Here is a 25,548-nt window from a genome sequence, read left to right as displayed (position 1 = left end):
TTCTGACAAATATGAGACTATTTTGACAAGTGACAGATTTATCCACAAATACCCATGGATCTCAAGTTTCTGGACTTGGAGCAAAACACACACACTCACACACATATAAACATACCTGCTGTTTTGTGCAAATCTGGTAGATTGAGAAACTTGTATTAAAAAAGCCCAGAAGGTGCAATCTAGATGGATTTTATTTATAAGATTTTGCAGACTGTGGCTGTGAACTGGGGCCACACGCACACATACACACACACACATCAAGTTGTGCCCCATTGCTTCAAATTGGGCCCACTGGCTAGGCCTGAGTCTCATAGTTGCTAGGCCTGAGTTGCCCTGCGCTTGCATGAAGTCTTGGGTTTCCTATTTTGGGAGAGGGGAGATTGCGGCCCAATATTGTTTATGTACAATCTTGTTTGTCCCCAGTAACCAAAATTAAATTATCAACATATACAAGCAGAAAATTTGTTTTCTTTCATTTGCAAGGAATCATACAAAACAAAGTGGCACTAATAAAGTAAAGTTCCAGGGTGGCAACAGAAAGCAAACTAAAAATGCTTTTGCAGTTCATCAAAACTATCCAGCAATATCAAGTTACAGGAAAACTGGTGCTGTTAATAGTACCGTATTTTTCGCCCTATAGGACGCACCGTCCCATAAGGCGCACCTAGTTTTTTGGGGGGGAAAATTATTTTTCCCCCCAGGCGCGGGGTTGGGGAAGCTCGAGCTTCCCTTGACCCCAGCCCCCAAACAGGCAGCTCTCTGCAAGCCGTGGGAGCCCAGCGCTGGCTCCCGCTGCTTGCGGAGAGGTCCGCGAAGCCTGGACGCGCTGAGCTCAGCGCGCGCAGGCTTCAGCATGCAGGCAACTCTCCGCAAGCAGCGGGAGTGCTCCCGCTGCTTACAGAGAGGTCCGCGAAGCCTGCATTCGCCCCATAGGACGCACACACATTTCCCCTTCATTTTTGGAGGGGAAAAAGTGTGTCCTATAGGGCAAAAAATACGGTAATTACCATTATACTATTATACTATTATATTATAATCCTTCTAGTTGATTAATTGGTTCGGCCACTTCCATGTACATGACGTGCGATGCTAATTATTTTCCCCAAGAGTTAAATGATAACTAATCAGAGGCAGCCACAGTTGCAAATGTCAACAAAATATCTGTGAAAGGAAAAGGAGCAGGTTTGCTCAAGTGTGTTTCAGGTAAAAATACTGTTTGTAATGAAGTGAGGGCAGTAGTTTACTTGCTGAAATTAACCATTAAGTAAGTTTTGAGAATTCAAATGCTAGATTAAAATTGATTACTTAATTGAGAAAGGGGGGGTAGTTACAAAAACACTGGGGCCTAATTTGAATAGTAGAGTGCCTGGTATCTGGTGGGCAGACCAAAGCACTTGTCAGGAGAGCTATGAGATTCAGGTGAAGGTCAGATGCCTTGTCAATCCCAGCAGGTATATAAGAATACGACCCGACCTGCGGCCTACATCTGGAAGAACTTTCTGACAGTAACAGACGCACGCGAGAGGCAGTGGGCTCTCCTTTCCTTGGAGGTTTTTAAGCAGAGGTTGGATGGCCCTCTGTCACGTATGCTTTAGTTGAGATTCCTGCCTTGCAGGGGGTTGGACTAGATGACCTTCATGGTCCCTTCCAACTCTATAAGATTCTATGATGATGATGATTATGGAATAGGATGTCCCGATTTTCATCGGGGAAACATTGGAGGGTATGCACCTCTACCTCTTCTTCCTCCTCCTCTTTCTGTTTCATTTATTACACTCTCTCCCTCCCTCCGACTTCGCGCACAGGAGAGAGAAAGAGAAAAGTTGGGGGGGGGGAGGAGGAGAGAGGGAAGAGGGCACGTCTCCCTCTCAACGAGCGCCCTGACGTCAGCGGACGTTTTAAGTAGAGGGAAGGCTTACGTATTGGCTCGCGCCTGCTCTTCTCCCCCCCTCCCCCTCCCTCCTTGTCTTCTCCCTCACCCGCGCGCGCGCGTTCTCTCCCCTCGGTGGCGAGGGCGTCGACGGGAAAGCAAGCGCGTCGTCCCCTTTAAGGTTGCCCGGGCGACGGCTCGGCGAGTGAGAGCGAGGCCCATTGACGTCACGCCGGGCGGCGATTGGCGGAGGGAGTTGGGTTTCCGGTGGGAGCGATCGCTGAGGCGAAAGAGGAGGAGGAGAAGGGAGGTGGAGGAGGCCGCCGCCACTCGGGACAGCGGGAGGAGGAGGAGGGGGGCCCGCCCGCGAGGAGAGGCCCAGGCAGGGAGGAGGAGGACCCTGAGGTAAGTCGGAGCCGGTGGGCCTAAGGCGCTCGCCGGCGGGTGGGGCGAGAGCGGGAGCTGCGGCGGTGGAGTGACGCGGGGGCGGCGAGGCGGGAGAGCAAGGGGCGGCGCGCTTACCTGAGGCGCGCTGCGGGAGGCGGCGGCGGCAGAGGCCTCTTCCTTCTCCTCAGGTGAGGTGGAGGATGGGAAAGGAGGAGGATAAACCTCCGCCGAGTTGTGAGGGCGGCCCTGCTGAGAAGAACCCTAGCCCGGCGGGAGAAACGGGTTGCCCGAAGGGGGCCTTGGACGGGGCCCACGGGCACAGCTTGAGAGGAAGAGCACATGCGTGGTGGCTTTATTTTATTTTTTTCAGTGTCGGGGAGGAAGGGGGCTCTTACGCTACAAGGTGTATATCCGGGGGGGGGGGGGCAGAAGAGGGTCCAGGGGGCCAGACGCAAGTAGAGGGGCTCAGATTAGGAGGAAAGTGCACCGTGGAAGATGACGCCATGTAGACACAGAGAAGGAGCGTAGAATAAAGCCGCCTTTGTTTTTTTAATTATTATTTAAGGAGAAGCCCATGAGGAAAGTGTGGTTTTTTGTGGGATTACTTCTAGTAGACTATTTAAGAGAGAGGCCTGTAGGTTTTTGGAGGGAGGATCCTTTTACAAAGAAACCAGATTTGTGATCTTGGGGGAGAACTTTTAGACCTGGGAGGAGGTTAGGATTAAAGGGGGAATACAGTAATAGGTTTGCGGGGGGGGGGGGGTATCCGATCTTCATCTATTTTAAAGAAGTGGAAAGGTTACTGCTGAAACGTGCCTAAGCCAGAGTTTAGCTGGGTTTGCTTATCTTACAAGCAGCTTCTTAGGGCCCTCCAGAATATTTCACGTTATGTATGGAGGGGAGGGAGGAAAGGGACCCATGTTATTCTCTTGGCTTTGTAGTCATTACAGTGTAGTGAATAACCTTTTGCAGGATAGGGAGAGTGTCATTTTCCCCATAGTCAAGGAACAAAACAAGCAAGTGCTGCCTTTGAAGTAGCCCATAATTGCTGTGTACAGTACTTGAATTTCTGGGTATTCCTATCCTGGGGAAATGAGCTCCCAATGAACTGTGCTCCCTTCTCACAGGAAGGAAGCATCTTAGGGCTTTCCTGTTGCTTTTATTTATGGAAGCCACAGGGAGATAACTTGAAAGATGATCAGGGTAAGTTATTCAAGGCTGCTATAAATTACAAATGCCCTTTTGTGATAGAGAGGCTCTTCTTTGTGATTAGAAAATGTGTGCTATCAGTTGCACCTAATATTTCAATAAAATGTGAGGACCCCTACCCCCACTTAGAATTTTGACAAGCTGTTTTGATGTCCTGTGTTACCATCTTCAGGTTGCTGTTTTCCATTATTCAGTGTTTAAAGATAACTGTTAAATAGTTATATGAGGAATTCTAAACACTCTGAGTTTTCTCGGCCAGAAAAGGAGTCCCTGAAAATTACTGCAGTCATCTTAAAATTCCAAGCATTTTACCTGGAAGCTTCTTGAAGCTACTACATATCTACTTTGCAAATACCTATAGCAAATAAGTCCTTTATCAGCTGTTAATTGCCAGTTGGTGAGAGTATCTAGCTACAGAATTAGTTTGGCCTTCTTTCTATTAAAATGAATGCTCTTCAAAGCTCTGTATGATGAAGACTTTAACACGCTTCAGACAATTAAGAATATTTATTTGAAATAGAAACTTCATGTCTGCTACTTCTTTTGCAGTTGTGTTTGAGCACTGGTGTCTGATGCTGTCTATCAGCAGTGTGAATGCTTTTTCCACAGACTTATTTGCAGGCTGTCACAGAGCCATGGCATTAACTCTTGGACAGTTAATTAAGGCATTTATTACTGACCTTCATTATGCAAGTTGTCAAAACAAAAGAAGTAACTGTAGAACTTCAAGGCAGCTTAATGTAAATGCCAGATATGTATGTGTATGTTTTTTGAAATGGAACAGGTGTATTGTAATCTTTAGATTCTTTACAAGCATTGCAGATGACAAGGATGCCCTGTGTTTGTAGTGTGGGCACTTCACAACATTATATTTTGTTGTCATGCCTGTTTCCTGTTGGGAAGGGTTATATATGTTTATCTCATCTGTGTCATGTATCTAAATATCTCACCTAGAAAAGTATGTATTAATAGAACAGTAACACTTGGGAGTTATTCACTTTCTTCTTCCTTCCTTTTTGAAAGGCTATACTGGGATCAGCACCCCTTCCTGTAAATTCTGTGCATACCTGTAGTGGTTGCAGCTAGCTGCATCTCAAGTAAGTGTTGGGCAGTTGGGAAATAATGTATTTTATTTCCACAAAACTTTATTTTTACATGCTATTACAGACACAGTTCTGGATATGTTGGTTTGCCAGTTGTGGAAATCTTGCATCCAGTAAGATTTTGCCTGGGAGCTGGCATTAATTGCAGTATTTTATTTTTACTTTATTGGGAGCAACTTAGCTTGACATAACTCCTAAAGTAGCATAGACCTCTGCTTATTTCTGTTGTTAACATTCTGTTCATCCAGAATGCAGACAAATACACTGAGCACCATTTCAGTTTAGAAGCATATAATGTCTGATTTCTGCTAATTAGCTATCTCTGCAATTAAAGAGTGGCTGGCAGCTATGATCATTGAATATCATTAATGTAATATGGTGATAGCAGGGCATCTATCTCTTGGGGTTTTTAAAATACGTTTTAATTTCAGATAGCAGCAATGGCCACTGGCAGCACTAACAGTGAAGAGGAGCGCAGCCTCCGTGAATGTGAACACTATGTCCAAAAACACAATATTCAACAACTCCTGAAGGATTGCATCGTCCAGCTATGTACAGTGCGACCTGAGAGACCCATGGCATTCCTCCGGGAATATTTTGAAAGACTGGAGAAGGTAAGAATAAGCTTCAGGAATGGGTGCAAGTAGGAAAACCATTTGCAACTTCTCTAGAATATTGGCCGAGAGTACATCAACAGTTTAAATGTTCCAAGGGGAAAGTGCAGCAATGTTTTTGAGTTTATTGCCATGTGATTTCTAGAAAAGCATCTGTGCAATGTTTTCATAAAATTAATTGAAAAATAAATAGGTCTCATGAGGGGGATTGTGTTACTTTGTGAGATACTGGTCAAATTTTGCCCTTGTGCATCTTTGGGAGGTTTTACATATAATCAAAGTAAAATTTCATATCAATAAAATGGGACAACCCTCTGATAAACAATGCCACTGTTATGCAAATTGGGCATAAAAAATTCTCTGGTCGAAGTGGAAGCAGCAGCAAATCCAGAAGCTAGATAGAGACACCTGATAATTCTGCTTTTAGGAAGGAAAAAAAAAGGGTTTTAGAGTAGAACATATTTTGCAAGAAATAAACTCTTGAAACTTTACCATTTAAATATGGTGGTCTTCTTAGCTGGATTCAACCCATAGCATCCCATATAAGTCATTGCACAAGCAGAAGAACTTCCAGTCACATAGTGAACGGGTCTTCTCCATCTCCTTTCCCTGCACTGACCCCAGATTTACTCAGGAGGGTTAAGAGATGGCAGGGAAAGGTGGCTCTGTTGTTTGAGCAAAACTCGCTCTGCTTTTGTGGTGACTGGCAGAGCAATGCAACCTGCCTTTACACTAGACCGTGGCTGGGAGTGGAGGTTAATGGAGCAATTATGTCCCTCCACTTTGCTTGCTGGGCTGCTGCCAGTGGAGTAACACAGATGTCACTTGGTGGGTAGATGGCCCACTGGTAGGCTCCCCAGTTTTGGAATCCAGCAGAAAGAGGTGACACTGTGTGTTCTGAGGGAAGTGATGGGACTGGATCCCAAGTGAGATTCCTAATTACTGCCAGCTGCCATCAGGCCTGATCTGGATCTGAATGCTGCGCCAGCCTGGAGCTGACACAGGGTGCAGGACTCCCCTGATTTGAGCTGCAATGGCAGAAGGTTTGGATTGTGCCCTTAGTTGGATCATCCCAGATCTGATTTTGCTTTCAGCACACTTTGTATAAAACTCTTATTAATCTATTAATCTGAGTAGCCCACTAATTGTCTTGCACTTTTTACAAGCTATGTGACTACCCAGTAAATTTAGATGGCTGTGCAGCAAAGCTACCCAACAATTTTCCCCTCTTGTTCTTTGACTGCTGTGTCACTAACAGCTTCTCCCATCACTGTGTCAACATTCTGTGGAAAGAGAGAAGGTCAGCAGCATTCATCCCATAGCAGCTGACGACTTAAAGGCAAATCATAAGACCAATATTTAGTGATTCCTGCAGTCACTGCTAATTGTTACAAATTAATTCATACATTTCCCCTAAGGCACAATGTTGGGATAATAACATACTTTGTTTTGTATAGAAGAGTCATTTTGTTCAACTCCCCATTTTTTGTATATTATGCACTAGTACTTTTAATTCATAAGAATGCACAGAGATTCAAGTGTTCTGTCCAACTTGCATTTTGGCTTGATCTAAATGCCAAGTTATGTAGATCCCTAAAACTAGGCAAGTGATTTTTCTGAGTTTATACGTTATTGGCTTGGATCCAAAAGTGTGTTTCACCAGCAGAAAAGAAGCTTCCATGTATTCTGACAATTCCACTGTTCTGCTGCAATTCCCCATGCCCAGTCCCACACCATTTAGAGGGTCCCTTGACACTTAGGGGTGGTTTTTGGGGGGAGGGAAGGTGTAGGGAACTGCAGTGGGAAGAGGAGCAAGGAAAGCTGGATCTAAGCCACTGCACTTTTAGATGGAATTCTACAGTTTTAGTCTAGTTTTGTTTTAGTTGACCAGTGCAGGTCTATTGAATAATAGAGGCAGAAAGGTTAGGGTCATGCATGGTAACTTTTAAGACTATTTTGGTCATCTTTTATTGAGTATGTATATTAAATATGGTTTCCTTTGAACAATGAGTGGTAGCTTTTATTGATTTAATTGAAAGTCGGCTCACAAAGCTTAAGAGCTTTATTTAAGATAATTTATATTGCACTCTTTCACTGTAACTTCAGTGCTCTGTGGAGCTCACAGTACTTTAAAACTGTAAGGTAAACTGTATGAAGGAATAAAAAAGACAAAACAATGTTCTGCTGTGTTAATCTGGAAAAAAATATAATTGGCTGTATGCAGTGTAGTGCTAAGGTGAACGTTCTGTTGGTGCAAGGGTTTCTCCTTGATCACTGGAATGCACTCCCCATACCCTCTAAATCTGTTCTGGCAGTTCCCCCAACCATCTAGAACAGATCTGGGATAGCAGAGGGCATGGGCAGGAAGGAAAGGGGCAGGATCCATACTGCCTTTTGTTTTTAGACTGCTGAAAATAGTTCACATTTTTCTCCTGGATATAGTTTTATTAACTGTTTTGTGTCTGCATTCTGGGATATGAAAAAAGACTCCACTGTTTACAAACCAGGTTTTTGACAAAATGTGTTTTTTAGAGCCAGCTCAGCCCAGTGGTTCCATCAACCAACATGTAGCTTAGATCCTGCAATCGCCCACAGCGGTTTGAAACCCGTGAGCGCTGCCTGGCTTTAAAAAAAAAAAAAAAAGTTTTATATTTTATTTTATTTTGTTACCTTAACAAAAGGATTTGTTGTAGAAATGCGGGCAAAAAGTGTGTATAGTTTAAAATATTAAAATATAATTTAAATATGTTCATGCCTTTTATTAATGAATGAAATACAAGGGCATTATGGGTAAAGGAATTCACTCTTTTTTAATTTGGTTTATGGAAGAGGGCTTGGGAGTTCATTGGAGCAGGCAAAATTGGCAAGTACAGTGCTATGTTTATGCCTACTTGGAAATTTAGAAATGTGCCATAAAAAACCATTTTTACGGCAAGGAGTGTCCTACGTGGCACTGAGCAAGGGGCTCTTTTGGTTAAGCAACATTAAGCTGATAAATACAGGAATTAAAAAGTAGTTTTTAGAGGAGTTCTTATTAATCTTATCCAAGAGGAAGTGTGTGGGTAATCAGGCTATAATAAGTTGGACTTTGTGTTAATGTTCAGTGCGTTTCTCTCTCTCCCCCCCCCCACATCACTTTATTGAAAATTGTAAATAATTGGATTAAGTGTGCTCATTTATCAACAGATCTCACCCATGTCTGAGACAGACAAATTAGGATTGTTAAACAAGAATCTCTCAATTATGACAGTTCAATTCAAGTCAGATTTTGTGTAACATTGTTTCAGGAATGCTTAGAGACCTGTTGGTTTCTGTTGGTATCCTTTGGAAATTCAAGAAAATAGAATTAGTTGATTTTAAATACATTATGCATTTGGAATAATTCATTTAGATAATGAAGCTTTCTGTGGATTCTGTTGCTGTGATAAAGGAACTGTATGATCTTTGAAGAGCAGCTGTAATGTCATTATCTATGTAAACAGTATCTGAGCTGCATTACAAAGATGAACTATTAAATTCAAAAGTTGACAAGGTAAAGAACTCTCTCTATATATATATATATGAGAGAAAGTAGAGGTATAGGATAACAGACCACTCTGCAGAGCAATATGCCAGAGCAACATCTGAATCACCAAAAATATACAGTGGTGCCTCGCAAGATGAAAAGAATCCATTCCGCGGGTCTTTCGTCTTGCGGTTTTTTCGTCTTGCGAAGCAAGCCCATTGACGGAGTAGCGCTATTAGTGCTATTGGCGATTTAAGGGCTAAAAACGGCTTTTTAAGGGGTGGGGGATTAGCGGTTTTGCTGCTAAAATGCTTTTAGCAGCTTAGCAATTCAAAATAAGGGGTTTTGGAGCAAAAAAAAAAAATTCAAATTTTTTCGTCATTTTTCGTCTTGCGAAGCAAGCCCATATGGAAATTCGTCCTGCGAAGCGCCTCTGCAAACGGAAAACCCTTTCGTCTTGCGGGTTTTCCGTCTTGCAAGGCATTCGTCTTGCGGGGCACCACTGTATTGCATATGTTGCATGCTTGGTGCATTTCTTTGAATGCAATAATTTAACATTCAAAATATCCAGCAAATGGCCTCAATTTCATGTATTGGACTCAACACTAGTATGATACATGACAGCTAAAGCATCAGAAGAATTTAGAAACTTCATCCAGATTTTTGTACTAGGTATAAGTAGCTGTTAAAAGTCTGCCAATTTTAAAAAATATATTTTGTTAAATACAAATGTTTGAAAGATGTCAAATTCCTCTTCCCCAACACAAGGTCAGCCAGATAGGATTAAAATTAGTGAAATGTTAAAGCATAAATCATATATATTCTGCCTCCTTGCTTATAACTCCTTAGGACAGGGATAGGGAATCCCTGGTCTGTGAGCCAGATGCCCACATGCAGATTTCATCTAGCTCCCTGGGTCCCCTCACATCCATCAGCTGTTCAATGAGGAGCAGCTGAGGGGAAAAGGGGTTCTGTTGTGCAAAGTGTATAATTGCAGGTCCTTTCTCTGCAACACCACAGCAGAGGTGAAAATCTCTCAGCAAAGAGGGAGACATGTGTTCCTTGCAAAATCCATGCATTTTTGCAATTGTATACATGGAATTCCCATTGTATTTCAAAGTTTAAAACTATGCAAAGCTTTAAGGCAGGACTTGCCAATCAGTTCTGTATTGACATTATTTGCATTCTTCTGGGATTACTGAGTTCTCTTTGCTTTCTGCACAGTCAGGACAGATAAAGGGTGTTTGAGACCTTTAGCTTGAGTGGAGTTGCTAAGAATTAAAGCTATTGATCTGTTGCTGTGGAAAACAGCTTTGTGTGGTGGTCTGGCCGCTCCCATTTCTGAAATTTGCTCAAATCCATTGGAACCTTAGCCCAAAAGAGGTCACCCAATAAACACTTTTCAGGCTTCTGCTTGTACAGTGGGGTTTTCTCCCCTTTCCTTACCCCTGTGTTACCTTTCACAAGCTTATGGAGGGCACAGACATTTTAGCATGGAAGTTATAATCTGAAATTGCACAGTGCAACTTGATGGCCAGTGTTTAAATGAGGATAAGTGCAAGGGAGGAAACAAGTTCTCCCAAGAGCATATGCATGGATGTGAACTTTCTACCCTTGTGGATTATTAACATAGAACTGTTTTATTTCACTGCAGGAAGAAACAAAACAGATCATGTGCCAGCAGAAAGCCAGCTCCCGCACAGACTCGCGTGAAGATGAGATTTCTCCCCCTCCACCCATGAATCCGGTGGTAAAGGGCCGCAGAAGGCGTGGTGCCATCAGTGCAGAGGTTTACACAGAAGAGGATGCTGCCTCTTATGTCAGAAAGGTGCTGCATCCAGTTCTTACTTCCTGCAAGGCATATTTTATGTCTTGTATGCACAATCTCCTTCTTATCCTATCCCAAATAAGGTTGTATCAGGCCTTTCCCTAGACAAGTTGTGCTAATGCCTTCCTAACTTGCCTTTATATTTCTCTCAAATAAACCTGGATTTCTGCTTTGTTGGGTTGACATAAGTTGAGTTGACAGGTATGGAGGAAATAATTATTAGAAAAATCTTGGATGGAGGAAACAAACCATTTCTCACTCTGCAATGTCTGCTCAGTTAATATCGACTGTAACTTTCCCAGAGGAGTCAGGTCTCCTAGGACATTCTTGTGATCCTTGTGACTTCTATGTAGTTTCCAGGAAGCCTGATACTAGAGAGTTGAACCTTGGGGGACCTGTAAGCACAATTTCAGCTTCTCAGAGGTGTGATGTTAGTAAGAGGGAAGTATCCTAGGATGGTAGTTATTCAAGATTCCCAATCATTCTGTAAGAGCACCATTAGGTTATGTGACTCCTAAAACCTGCATCAGCTTCAAGTAAGATTATTTTGAGTTCTGAATGACCATTTGATGTACTGGTGTGTCTAGCAATTTGGTCTATAGACTTATCAGAGGCATTGGACAAATAATTTTCTACATATTGAGGCTCCTGATAGTTGTGTCTTATCTGAAAAGATACTTGTAGATCGGCCATTGAATCAGCACTTACCCAGGAAAGATACATCTCATTCTGGACACTTTCCCTTTTCTGGGCATCTAGAATGTAGGTATAATTTCATGAACATGCTTCTTAAAGAAGTCTTGAGAAGCTTTCCTTACCACTTGAATGACTTCTTCACATAGGAGAAAACTCCTGCACAGAGCTCCCTTCCAAGAAAGGAACTCCTCAAATATTGTTGGTAATGGGTTTGCTTAAAGAGCATTTGCCTCTTAGGTCTTTAATTGGTATTGTTTGGGTGTTTCCATTCCATAGGTTATTCCAAAAGATTACAAGACTATGGCTGCTTTGGCAAAAGCCATAGAGAAGAATGTGCTTTTTGCTCATCTTGATGACAATGAAAGAAGGTAGGAAATCTGTGAACCCAGATAGTTAAATAAACAGAATTGAGCAACATGTAGAAAGAATAAATAGGTTGACTGTGAACCAAGTTTAGGAACCATGCATAATGTTAACTATAAATACAATACCTCAAGGACCACCTCTCCCCATATGAACTGCACCAGGTCCTCCACTTGCCATCTGAAGCCCTTCTTTGTGTCCGTTTCAGTGTTGGCTCCCTGCTTCTGCAATGCTCTCCCCAGGGAGGTTTGCCTGGCGTCATCACTACATATCTTTAGACACAAGGCTATTCTTTTTTTGTTTCCAGTCAGACCTTTGGCTTTTAAATGCCTATGTCCTTTTTGCAGAGAAGGGTTGTTTTAATCTTGTTTTTTTTAAAAAATAGGGTTGTCTTTTGGATTTTTTTAAAAATACTGGTTTTAATGTGTTTGTTTGTGTGTGTGTGTGTGTTTGCTTAAAATATTGTAAATTGCTTTGAACGGTGGCAAAAAAACAGCTAGCTAACAAATAAAAATAATGCAGTATAAGTTGCCTAGCCAGGCCAGTTAAGTTGTACCGAATGGTTTTTGGGCCCCCACTTTCAGACATTGTTGTGGCTTAGATTGCCAAAATGCCATATAATGGGCTCTACATTCATACAATTATTTGGATTAGTTTGGGGCAAGGAGAAGAGGGGAATGTTCATGTTGATGTCAGCTTATTTATGTTGCCCCTCTGTCTGTCAATATGGGAAGAGATAAGAATAACCTGAAGTTTAATTCACCAAACCTAATGTTTATGCTGTGAATCACCCTGAGATCTATGGGTATAGGGCAGTATACTTACTTACTAACTAACTAAAGCTTGTGTGAGCACTACTGTTTTGTCCCCTCTCCAGAACACATTGAGCAACTCTAGTCTAGACTTTTGAGAGATGCAGCCTCCCTAATAACTGCATGCTAAGCTTGTCTGTATTAGCTCACACATGCAATATGTTAGATCTTTTGTTGAGTAATTCTGAAATCTTTTTCAGTGATATTTTTGATGCCATGTTCCCTGTCACCTATATTGCTGGCGAGACTGTGATACAGCAAGGCAAGTGATTGATTGTGATGTTGGTGGAAAAATTACTTAGCCTTTGAAGCTTTGAAGATGTGCAATTGCTTTCTGTTCATCTCATTCACAAGGTTTGCTAAAAAGATCCCAAGTATAGAATTCCAGCTAGTTTTTCAGAGGTGGATGGGCAAACATTTTTTGGTCACTTATCTTTTAGAAGGGACCAGGGCTTAACAGTAGGGCATGTGTTTTCAATTCTAGGTAGAGCTGGAAGTGTCCCCTGAAACAGTTGAGAGCTGGCGCCAGTCAGTGCCAACAGTACTGAACCAGATGCACTAATGGTCCAACTCGTTATCAGGGAGCTTCCTATGTTCTGGCCCCAGTGGTAGCTGTTTGGGGTTGCATTCCAGTGGTGGGCCTCGCCAGATGTGCACACAGTCACACACTTCTTAGCACAGGCATGCACATATTCTTCACTTTCTCAACTCCCCCTCTCATATGATCCATGTAGATCAGCTGAGAAGGGGGCATTTTCATTCCCACTGTAGCATGCACTGTGAGGAGGATTAAACATGTCTATGGGATGTTAGGAGAGGGGTAGTACCTCTGCTGGGGGACATGTTATGCTCGTTCTGGGGTAGTTTGTCCACCTTTGGTCCCCACCCTGCACTCAACTCTCACCTGTGGCTCCTAGAAGCCATCAGCATGCAACAGCAGCCACACCCCAGGAAACGACTTTTACTGGCCGACTAAACCAGGTGAGGGCAACCAATGGGTCAAAACCCTCAGTGAGTTAGGGACTTCCTCTGTATGCAAAGAGAGGCTCCGGCAGATTGGGTGGATGAGATCAATAGTGGGTTAAATGGTCTAGAAGGCAGTTTCTGCACGTGGAGGGGCAGATGGGGCTTGTCAACCTGGGAAGGTGGTCCATCTATGAGAAGGAAAACTGATCCTACACCTCTGCTGCCTTGCGGGATATCTTCAGGAGAAGAAAAAGCTAAGGAGTAAACCCTGCAGAATGGCCGTTGGATGACGTCTTGTACACCTCCTTCTGGCAACTCTGGCTGACAGCCAAGCTGGACCACACCAGCAGGGCCATGAGAGGAGTGGGGGTGGGTCTTATCGTCTGGGATATCCCAGGAGCTCCATACACACTGCCCAGGCTTGCATCCCAGGAAGGTCACTTCAGTGCTGCTAACGGAGCAGTTTGACTTCGCCCCCAGGCACGCATTCCATTGTCTCTCAAGACAGACGGATGCCAACAAAGCAAGAACAACCCTGCACTCTGTAATGGGGATGAAAACTGCACCCTCCCAACAAATCAGTTGAGAAGCCAGGAAGGGCCACTTTTCATCCCCATCACAGTGTTGGGTGGTGAGGTTAAAATCTCCCCACCCAGGTTAATAAGGGTGGGGACATAGCTTGAGGAGGGTCAGCAGGCAAAGAGGTTCCCTGTCACCTAGCTTAGACTTGTTTTCCCACATTGTAACCATTTCAGTGTTACATTTGAATTTTATGGTCAGGTGAAAATCCTCTGCCAGCAATGGCTTTTGCAATAGGGCATTGATCAAAGAGCACTTTACCTAGACTAGTTACTAGTCTTATCTACCCTGTCATACTGATAGCTGGGTAAATAGCTTCCTTCATTTTAATTACATGTAGGGGTGAAGTGGGAATTATAAATATAATGAATATATTTGACTGTGAAGCCTAAAGGAAAGCATGGCTGTTCCAAATGCAAAAAAAAGCATACGTGAGCTTTTGTATGGATGTCATTTTGTGCTGGATGGTTCTAGAATGGAAGAGGTTGATAACTGCCTTTTCTATACCTATAATTGTTTCTCAAACTTCTATTTCAATTTTTGTAGGTGATGAAGGGGATAACTTCTATGTTGTTGATCAAGGAGAAATGGATGTAAGTCTTTTCTAAACTATATTACTGCAATGCTCCAGAATATTTTAAGCACATACAATGCTTCACATGGGCAATAATGGGAACATGGTCTATGTCCGTGCTTTTGCATTTCAAACAAATAAATATCAGGGACCTCCATCTTTCCCTCACCACGGTTTCCCTTTCCTCTAGCCTTGTCTGAAGCTTATTTCTTACTGCCGTTTGTGTGATGACAGAGCAGCAGGCAGACCAGCAAGCAAGCAGCATGGGTGGCAGGCAGACCAGCCAAGCTATTTAAAGGAGGCAGAGAGGTGCTTTCTGAAGCGCCTCCCCAATTAAATACCACCAGAGGGGCATTTAAAGGAGCAGGTGGAGGCACTTCAGAGACCAGCTTGGTTAGGTGTAACAGGAGGAGGGGTTGGTAAGCAGGAGTGGCAGCCCATCATGTCATATATTTCTTTTCTGCCTTTCGAGACTTTACTGTTGTTAGCCGCTCTGAGCCCGGTTTCCGCTGGGGAGGGCGGGATATAAATAAAATTTATTATTATTATTATTAGTCTTCCCAAGATGGCTTATATTAAAAACAGATACACAATTTTGTTAAAACAAACAGAAAAAACATACAGTATAAATCATAATGCAACAGCCATTTAAAAATAAGTCAATTACAATAACATTCAATAACAAAAATGTACCAGTAATCAGGCTAAACCGAGACACTGAAATATAATGTCTTAGAACAGGCATTCCCAACCTTCGGACCTCCAGATTTTTTGGACTACAATTCCCATCATCTCTGACCACTGGTCCTGTTAGCTAGGGATCATGGGAGTTGTAGGCCAAAACATCTGGAGGGCCACAGGTTGGGGATGCCTGTCTTAGAACTACTAAACTGAAAAGCCCTTGTTTTTAGGTTGCATTTTTATTTACAGTTTTTAACCTGCTTCTCTAATTCTCAAAGTGGTGGAGAAGCAATTAAAAACATTGTAGTAACATGTTTATTCAGAGTTCAGTAAAAAGGTAAAGGTACCCCTGACCGTGAGGTCCAGTTGCGGATGACTGGGGTTGCGGCGCTCATCTCACTCTATAGGCCGAGGAGCCGGCGTTTGTCCGCAGACAGCTTCCGGGTCATTGGGCCAGCATGACTAAGCTGCTTCTGGCAAACCAGAGCAGCGCACGGAAACGCTGTTTACCTTCCCACCTATTTATCTACTTGCACTTTGACGTGCTTTCAAACTGCTAGGTAGGCAGGAGCTGGGACTGAACAACGGGAGCTCACCCCATCGTGGGGATTCGAACCGCCGACCTGATCGGCAAGCCCTAGGCTCTGTGGTTTAGACCACAGCACCACCAGCATTCCTTCAGTCAAGCTTACTCCTGGGTAAATGGGTATAAAAATTATGCCTTATGATAACAAATCAAGCTGTAAGTAGCTGGCACATTAGGTAGTACATCCTGTTAAATAAATTACTTATTTACAATTTACTTTTCAACAATGTAATAGCAATACAAGAAATTTTCCCCACCCTGGAACAGAAGATTAATGTACAAAATTATGCCATAAGTCCATGTGCAAGGTTGGTGGATGCCAATCATCAGGGTATTCATTTGAGTAGTTTGCAAATGGGTACCAAACTTCAATAAAATAGTCTGCATCAATACATGAACCCTTTGGGCTAGTTTTTCAGATAAGGCAGTAGTCCATGCATTCTGTCTCCATCATATGCAAATGTTCAAGCCCTTTCCAATTCTGTGCCATAAGTAAGTAATCACAGCATTAAGAAACTACTAAGATCCTTATATAATAAAGCACGTTGATCTACCATAAAAATTGTTAATAATCCCAAACTTGGATTACACAGTACATTGTGATTTGTAATATTACTTATTTCAGCTAATACTCCTTCCCAGAAGGAAATCACTTATTTGAATATTATGCAAGGGCCGAACAAATGGTGCCCAGTGATGAGCTTTTCTCAAAACAAAAACAGAAAACCTCTTGGCACACGTGTTTTGTGGAATATTGCTGTGAAAAGGAATTAGAATATTATCCAAATTGGAACATTTAACCAGTTTTGAAATGTTCCGTATCATATTTTTTGAACCATATTGTTTCAGGGGATACATTTGCAGCAAAATTCCTGTCCTCCTCCAACTTTGTGTGTTGCATCCTTAGGTATATGTTAACAATGAATGGGCCACTAGTGTTGGAGAAGGGGGCAGCTTTGGTGAACTTGCACTGATCTATGGAACACCCCGAGCAGCAACTGTCAAAGCAAAAACTAATGTGAAACTGTGGGGCATTGATAGAGACAGCTATAGAAGAATCCTTATGGTAAGTAAATTTTTATGTTTTTAAATAAATGAATTTGAAAGAGAGTGTGGCTTTTTTGGCGTTGAGGTATTCTGACTTGAGTTTGTATAAATCAACATGAGCATATAGGAAAGTTGTGCGGCATTGATGGAGAACTCCTGAATATAGCTCAGTCAGTAGAGCATGAGACTTTTAGTAATCTCAGGGTTGGGGGTTCGATCCCATCTCTACAATTCTGTGATTCTAGGTGCACCCACTCATCTGATCCTCTGCTGGGGGGGAGGGGCTTTTCATGTAAAGTGTACCGTTGTATTTCCTTCCTCCGCCTTGATCTTCATGCAGAGGAGAGGATGTCTCGGCAGACTTGTGTTTGCAATTAAGCAAAAAGTAGTTACGCATTTTGCAATTACATGTGCAATTTTCAGGATGCAATTGCATTTTGAAGCTTGAGACTTTCAATAGTAAATCTGGGCTTTCAGTTGAGCTTATTTGCATTCTTCTTTTTTAAACACACACACACACACACCTGCTGTTTTTCCAGACAAAGCCAGTCTTCCGCTGGGGTTACTTAGAGGTTTTTACACTCTCAGGACAGAGAAAGGGTGTTGGAATTTAAAATTAGCACAAGAGAACTATATTTATATCCAAGGCTTAGATTCCTGAAGACTACTGCCAGAGAGTTTGTATTGAGTATTAAATATGGGAAGGTGAGACACATCTTTTCTTCACACACTGATAATGGGACTTGTGGGTTTCTAGTTTACTATATCCCAGCCAAGCTTTTCTTTTCTTTTTTACTAAATAACTTTTAAAGGACAAAAGGTCTTGCCTATTAAGTTGAGCAAATGGACACTTCAGTAAGAGTGAATATTCCTGCTTACTCTGTTGTAAAGGCCAAAAGAGACCTGAGTGGCATTTATGGACTATCTGAGATACTGGGACAGCATAGAAGCTGCTGCCATGAAAGGAATGTGAATTCCCATTGCTTGAGCCCAAGTTCATTCTCTTTGTGCAAGCTTATGCAGACATGGCCCTCCAGATGTTTTGGGACTGCAATTCCCATCATCCCTAGCTAACAGGACGAGTGGTCAGGGATGATGGGAATTGTTGTCCCAAAACATCTGGAGGGCCGAGTTTGCCTTTGTGCATTGACAGTATTGGATACAGTCCACCATTTGCCTATTTACAGTGCAAGCCTGTAGATCCATTCTTTGAACTAAGTTCAGTGACTTCAGATAAGGCTTACTCTCAGATAAGTGAGTGTATAATAAATATGATGATGATAAAAAATAATTTATACCCTACCCATCTGACTGGGTTGCTCCAGCCACCCAGCCTTAGCGTAAATTTTAAGGGGATATGCTGTTCCTGATCATTAGCTAATTATGGTGGAAAACTGGGCTTACAGACAGTTTATGGCTTCTATTAGAATAGCGTACACAAGACTTGAACCATTTAAGTTTGCCGTTCTATATGCAGTGGTTTTCAACCAGTGTGCTGTGGCACCCTGGGGTGCCTTGAATGATAGTCAAGAATGCCACAGGCAACACTGGCCGTTGTCCCTCTTTCCTTTCTTCTCTCCCTCCTCTGATGCCTTGTAATATCTCTGCCTCCCAGAGGCTTGCATTGCTGTTTGTTGCAGCAGCCCTGGCTACAAGCTCCCCAGGTGAATGGTGCCTCTGGGGCTGGCCAGGGGGTGTTTCCCAGACCCCTGTGGGGCAGTGTGAGGAGGCACCTCTGTTTGGGGTGGGGGTCAGCTCAGAGGTCAAGGGCAGCAGCAGTCGCTGCCCAGAGGACTCTCAAGGAGAGGAGGCTGGGGGAACACTCCACAAGGGATGGTTTTCGAAGAAGGAGCGACATAACTGGGCTTCTGAGCACCTCAGAAAGAATGTAGTTGGTCACGGGAGCCGTAGACTCAAAAAGGTTGAAAACCTCTCTTATGTGCACTTATCTGGGAGTAAGTTTCATTTAACTGAAGAGGACTTAGTTATAAGTAGAAATGAATAGGATTGCATTGTAAACATTTCTATGACCTGTTCCATTTTTCCTGGTATTCTAAATTGTTAAACAGAAGAGTAATTTTCAGATCCATTTGTGTGTGTTTTTCTCCTCCAGGGTAGCACATTGAGAAAGAGAAAGATGTATGAAGAATTTCTTAGTAAAGTGTCAATACTGGGTGAGTGTGAAGAATTTCTTAGCATCGCTGTTAGAATATTTGAGTCTTGCCCTACTGTGAACATCACAGAGGGAGCATATAATGCTTGAAGCTACAGCTGCTAAATCACAAATTGTGAAAGGATGATTAATTTGTTTATGGCAGTGGGAAGAAGTGTGGTAGAAGGGTTTGCTGTAGGAAAACTGGAGGAGCGTATCCTTATGTGAGATGAACTGGGAATCTAATTCTAAATCTTTGGGATACAGCAAAATAAACCAACTTTTATTTTTATTTAGAATCCCTTGACAAATGGGAGCGTCTCACAGTAGCTGATGCTTTAGAGCCAGTACAATTTGAGGATGGACAAAAGATTGTGGTGCAGGGAGAACCAGGAGACGAGTTCTTCATTATTTTGGAGGTGAGTATTTATAACAATGTTGTTTTGGAATTAGCTACTAGCAGCTGTATTTGTCGCATACATTTCAGTTACTTGGGTTATATCAACCTTCCCCAACCGGGCGCTTTCCAGATGTTTTGAGTGACAGCTCTTACCATCTCTGACCGTTCGCTATGCTGGCTAGGGTTGTGGTTCAACATCTGGAGGACACCTGTTTGGGGAATGGTTCTGGATATGATGAAAGGTGGTTCTGTGTTTTTAAAAAGTCATTTGCAGACTGCTTGCATCAATACTGGTTCTTGGGACATAAAACGTATTTGCAAATTATTTTCTGTGATAACAGATCTGATCATAGATGACAATAAACCCCTTTAGCAAATCCTGTGGCGGCAGAATTATACATGTAGGAATGCTTAGTTCAATTGTGAAATGTGCTTCTGAATGGTATTTTATCATACTCTCCCCTTTTGAGGATATTAGGATTAAATGGGATAGGTTAAGACAAGTAATTTAATGGGGAAGTTTCTGCTTTAAGTCATGAAGTTGTTGCTTTTTGCATAGGATTACTAAAACAAATCTGGTCATTAACTCTTTAATTCATTTAAAGGGTACAGCTGCTGTGTTACAGCGCAGGTCAGAGCATGAAGAATTTGTTGAAGTGGGCAGGCTTGCACCATCTGATTATTTTGGTGAGTTTTCTTGCTGTTTTAAGTTGACAGTGTCGTTTAAATACTTAAGGCATAAGACCAATGCAAATGACATAATGGTATATATTTTTAAAGCAGCCCCCTTCCTGGTCCCCTGAGACTTGGCTTCTCTCCTCCCTTTTGCTCCTTTCCATCTCATGAGGCTCACAAAAACACGTAGACTCCTATAATACCACCCTTCCTGGAATGGAGAATAAGCCACAAGATCATATTGTAAAGTAAGAAAACACTGAAATCAGATTGATATGATTTTAACCCATGGGAAGCTACAGAAGAAAAAAGTTTGTAATTTAGTAACAAGTAAAGCAGACTTCAGGGAAATGTTTCAAGTTGGATGCTGGCTTCTGCAGTTGCTTAATTGTTTTTTGGACATAGACTGTACTTGCACGATCAGATTCTGGCTTAATAAGCCAGGATATACATGAACTTCATACACCCACAGTTGTATCCTTTGTTCCTCCCTTCATGAGACCAGAGAAACAAGTTGCAAATACCATAGGTTCCCATGTCATGCAATCTGGGAACAACTGTTAATTGCTTCCAGACCAATGGGTTAGGGATCAGAAGCTGTTTTTAAACCACGGTTGGCATCTGCATCCTAGCTTGTTTGGCGATGTTGAACTAAAGCTCCTGGTTCGTATGTACCAGAAGCTGTGGTTTATGACTGCTTCCTAGTTTGTTTCCCTATTTACATGAAGAGAGGCTGCACGTGGGTATATTAAGCTCATGCAAAACTTGTCTCTTCAGTCCAGAAAATGATCATATGAAATGGGCCATTTAGTAGTTTAGTTGTACTTTAACATGCTTCTAAAACTTCGGATTCAACTTCTGCAATGGAAAACTTGAGTTCGGGACGATAGAAACATTATTACAGATTATTAATTAAATAAGCTGGGGATTTATTTTTATTACTTGCTGTAAGATTAAGTATAGTACTACTCTGAACAGAAAATACTACCAAAGACCTGACATAGGAACCTTGAACCTTGTCATGACTCTTACATCAAATTATGGAGATACTTTTAAGCGTAACATTTATGGGAATGTTACTTCCTTCTTGAAGATCATGTAGTACATGAGGAATAACTCAGCACATAGAATTGTACTATTTGAAATATTAGAAGTATAAATGCCTGAGTATTATTTAAACAATAATTGCAAGGATACCTAGTGTTAGAACTGGAATCAGATTGCACAGCCAATCCCTGCAGAAAACAGCTTTTCCAAGCATAGGGTGGCAAAAGCCCCTTGCACAGTAATTTCCAAGTGTCTTGACAACCAGCTGGCTACTGATTGCTTGGGAAGCACTGCGCAAATGACTTTGACACTTCCCTTTCCTCTGCTCTTTCCACTTCCTCTGCTCCACACTTTAAAGCTCTGTGTCCAGGCACCCCTCCTTTTTTTTATTCCAGAGTTTCCCCACGAGAACCGCTCTTAGCACTCATTCGAAGCAAACAACAATCCACAGAAACCCAGAATTGATGTTTGCTCCAAGAGCAGGTTTTCGCAGGGAAAGCCCCAGGGCAAAAAAACAAAACCACACTCAGATACAGAGCTTTAAAGGGCAGACCTGTGCCTGGAAAGAGCAGGACAAAGTGTAAGTGTGGATAAGCCCTCTAAGCACACTTCTCCCACAATCTTTCTGGTCCTCCACATCTCTGTCTATAATTCTTAACACTCTTCCACTATGCAATATTTTGGGATAATTTTAGAGCAGTCCTCTATTTTGGGAAAGTCTGTTGATCTGTTTCAAATCACCTCCCCCCCCTTACCCTGTTCTCTTTGAAATGAATATTTTGTTTTTTAGGTGAAATAGCCCTGTTGATGAACCGTCCTCGTGCTGCCACGGTTGTTGCTCGTGGCCCATTGAAATGTGTAAAGCTCGACCGGCCCCGATTTGAGCGTGTCTTGGGTCCATGCTCAGATATTCTCAAGCGGAACATCCAGCAGTACAACAGCTTTGTGTCTCTGTCTGTCTGAAGTCTCCCTCCTTCTTCAAATACATGCTTCACAAATGCAGACTGCTTCATTACTCTTGTGCAGAGCCACATGGCCACTGGCTATTGCAGCTTCCTGTCTGTCTGAGGGAGGGGAAAAGAAAACAAAACAAAACAAAAAGAAATCAGTTGCTTTTCATGGCACCATTTTAAATTTTAGAGCGTTTATTTTGGTGCTCCCAATACAATTTAAAATAAATATAAAATTATATGGAGTCTTTTTGCTGTTACTGCTTTTCTCTGTGCAATGTACAGTGTCCAACTCGGGCAGTGACTGCCATTCCTTTCGCTGGGAAAATTTCCTAGTACCAAGGTTATTGCCATAGAGTTAAGGATGTAACAGTGGAAAATTATTAAGAGGCACACATTTCTCAACTGGTGAGTTCCTACATTTATTTCAGGGCGTGGTCACTTTCTGCTGTAAGTACTTCTCTTAGCAGAGGAACTTACCCTCTAAGCTCAACTTCTTGGCATAAATGTTCTGGATATGGTTATCTTTGGTTTGGTTTACTGAGATCAGCTCCTTAGTAAAACCACAGTTAGAAGTTTGATAGTTTGATGCATCAGTATCCATTTCAGTTGGTTCATGATGGGCTTGGTTATCGTTTGTCAGGTTTTTGTGTACAAGCTTTTGTTCTGGCACCTGCTGCCAGTGTTGCTGATATTCTTGCCACAGTTACCCTTCCCCTTTGCCTGTTCTCAGTTGTGAATATTCATATTTGCCCCTTCTATTTCCCCCCCTGTGCAATTTCTCAATACCCATCCAATGGAATAGACACCTATATATTGGTGGTGGTGTTGGCAAAATAATTGCACTGCTCCTTAGCTAGTGCCAAATAGTATACCCCACATGCAGTGTATGTAGACCAGGAAACTGAAGGGTGCATCCTGTGCGTTCAGTCTTCTGTCTGACCCTTTCAAGCTTTGCCTTCCCTGTTAACTTCAGCACCAGATATTGAATGGTTCTGTTGGCATTCAGTGCAGGACCGGACTACACACTCCTTGTTAGATGACAAGAATCTGGCTCATGTGGAAGACTGGAAACAGAAAATCAGTGTCCTGTAAACTCTTGTTACTGAATCTCTTTTGTCCAATCAGAAGTTTTAGTAACTTCTAACCTTTCTCAGATATTCAGTCTGAGCAGATGTTCAGTCTCGAGTCTTGTTCTCTTTGGTTTGTCCCAGATTCTCATACCGATCTGACAGAATAGCTTTTGGGAAAGTTGACCCTGTTGTCAAGTCTGAAATGTGTTTCAGTATTTACCAGGTTTGTGTTACAATATTTTGTGTGCACCCTGTGCTGCCTACTATATGGAATGTTGCAGGTGGATAATGTAGGCAATTTGGTTTCCTTATAACATGTAAATTATCTAAAACTAGTCTAGGGTTTTATTTGGGAGTGACAGCAAGTTTTTTGCATTAGTTGTGCAACTATTTCTTACCAGTCCAGCTCCCTGCCATTCCCTCCTTACTTTCCCCCCAGAAACTGGACCTGGTATGTACCATTCTGACTTGTTGGCTGCTGGAAAGAATGCTTAATTGAATATGATTAGCAATGTCTGGGGAATAGGAGCCTTAGTATATATATATAAAAAAGGGGGAGGGGGGTATTGACATGTCCTCATTTCTAGATACATAGAAAATGTAAAATCTACATTGTGAATTCTTTCTGTCCGTGCTGAAGACTTTGATGAGGATATGCCTTTGGGAATTTCCACCTGTGCTCTCTTTGGGAGTCCATTAATGCTATTTTCCTCCAAAACTTCATTCAGTTTGAATCTATCCAGGGATTCCTCCCCCCAATACCTTTCTTACTTTTGAAGCTTGATTTGATCCTTGTTAAAGCACCAAAAAGATTTTAAATCTTATGTAAGCTAGTTAGAGCGCCACAAAAATGCACATTTTTTTATATAAGGCTTTCTAATCAAGTTTCACTACTGCGTCTTTTTAGCTTGCTGTTTACTCCCTTTTGTAGTTTTACCAACAAGATTTTAAGATGAACCAGCTATGTCTGAGTTAAATATTAATCACAGTTAAAGCTTTACCTTTGTGTGCAATTTAAACATGTTTGAATCCACAGTTGGTATAGTTTGCCTTAGCTAACATTCAGGGCTTTAGAGGTAATCTTTTTTGCTAGGACACCTTAGCAAATAAAAAAAATTAAAAAATCTACTGCCCTAGAGTGCTATAGTCAACCAGAGGACCATTTTTGTATCGTTACCTGACTATAAGTCTGACTTACTGTATGTGCTAATATATTCCTTTTGTTATAGATTGTCCTAATGGCAGGTAAAGCAATAAAATGATTTAAATTCTTAAATGTAATCAGCGTTTTTATTATACTGGTCTGCAGTTTCTAAGCTGGTGCGGACTAGGCAGGGACGGGCTGCATAATAGCGCTAGGCCTTTCTTTGGCAGAAAGCGAGTTTCATAGACTGCTTCCTACATGAGATGCCTTCCTTTCATGTGAATGACTTGTGAGTTAAATAGATGTGATATGGGATGCAGTCTTCTTAATGGGTGGCTGCAGGTGTGAGCTATTTTCCGAAGTGCCAGACTTGTGGGTGTTTATGTAGAATTGTTTGCTGTGGCTCTGTGAGCAGCATTAGGTCGTGTTTTCTACTTTTCTATTTAACTAGCCAGCGTTGGCAGGTATCTCAATGTGTACATGACAAAAGAGAAATGCAGCAATTTACTCTGAATAGTTCTGCAGTTTATTCCAGATTTTCCATGTACTCGACATCTTTCCAACTTGTTCAGCTAACAGTGGACTTTAGTCCCAGGTGAAATTGATCTGGGAGTGCTTAATGTCACAGTGTTACTGAGGCTCAGCCCACGCTTATCTGGCTCGTGAGTTAAAAGAGCCCAATGTAAGGGCAGGTTATAAGATAAATAATAATAGTGTCGCCTCCTGTTGTAAGTGGCAGCCGTGTCAACATAGAATCCATGTTAGTTGAATTTCTAATTGTAAGTGCATGTTGCAGTTTCTCTTATTGTATGAAAAATATACACACATCTTGCTGACCAACTGGTAAGCAGTCATTAAATCTGGGCTTTGTTAGGACGGCTGACCAAATGCCAGCCTAGTTAAGATATAGAGACTTCATCATGGACATTGATTAAACTAGTCTTTTCTAGTGTCTCAGCCACAAAGTGACTGCATTAGTGCCCTTCTTCCTTGGATCCTCAGGAATGGGGAAATCTTTGCCTTAAATTGTTAATACATGGAAGCTATCAGCAGAGGGAGCTCGACAACAAGGTTTTCAAAGTAAGTAACAAAATATAACCCATTTAATACCACTTCATAGTCCGTGTAAGAGAAATTCTAATTTAGAATTCCAATTCTAAAGGTCAAATGGAAAATAAGATCACATGTTTAATGGAAAACACTGACCAGGCAAAATTCAAATGAAAGATTAACAATTGTGTTGGGCTGTTTTCCAGGGTGGCTGATAAAAGGTCTTCCTGCGACTTG

General features: G+C 42.0%; 1 protein-coding gene across 2 annotated transcripts; it reads left to right on the top strand.

The window, feature by feature from the left end:
• The first annotated feature begins 1,895 nt into the window (after positions 1-1,895).
• Positions 1,896-24,393, top strand: PRKAR1A (protein kinase cAMP-dependent type I regulatory subunit alpha). 2 transcript variants are annotated; one of them, XM_083427825.1, is made up of 12 exons: positions 1,896-2,275; positions 4,490-4,563; positions 5,001-5,183; positions 10,343-10,516; positions 11,489-11,580; positions 12,588-12,649; positions 14,479-14,525; positions 16,681-16,839; positions 18,934-18,994; positions 19,270-19,391; positions 19,978-20,059; positions 21,885-24,393. In XM_083427825.1, exons 3-12 carry the CDS (start codon positions 5,010-5,012, stop codon positions 22,055-22,057), a joined length of 1,146 nt encoding a protein of 381 aa, XP_083283951.1. In that variant the 5' UTR covers positions 1,896-2,275; positions 4,490-4,563; positions 5,001-5,009; the 3' UTR covers positions 22,058-24,393. The 2 variants fall into 2 exon arrangements, with proteins under 2 accessions (XP_083283951.1, XP_083283952.1); XM_083427826.1 differs by lacking the exon at positions 1,896-2,275 and adding an exon at positions 2,278-2,445.
• Positions 24,394-25,548: the final 1,155 nt, after the last annotated feature.

Source organism: Podarcis tiliguerta (assembly GCF_965153285.1).
Source record: "Podarcis tiliguerta genome assembly, chromosome: 2".
NCBI classification, from domain to species: Eukaryota; Metazoa; Chordata; class Lepidosauria; order Squamata; family Lacertidae; genus Podarcis; species Podarcis tiliguerta.
The sequence above is the reverse complement of the archived record's forward strand: the minus strand, read 5'-3'. Positions and strand labels throughout refer to the sequence as shown.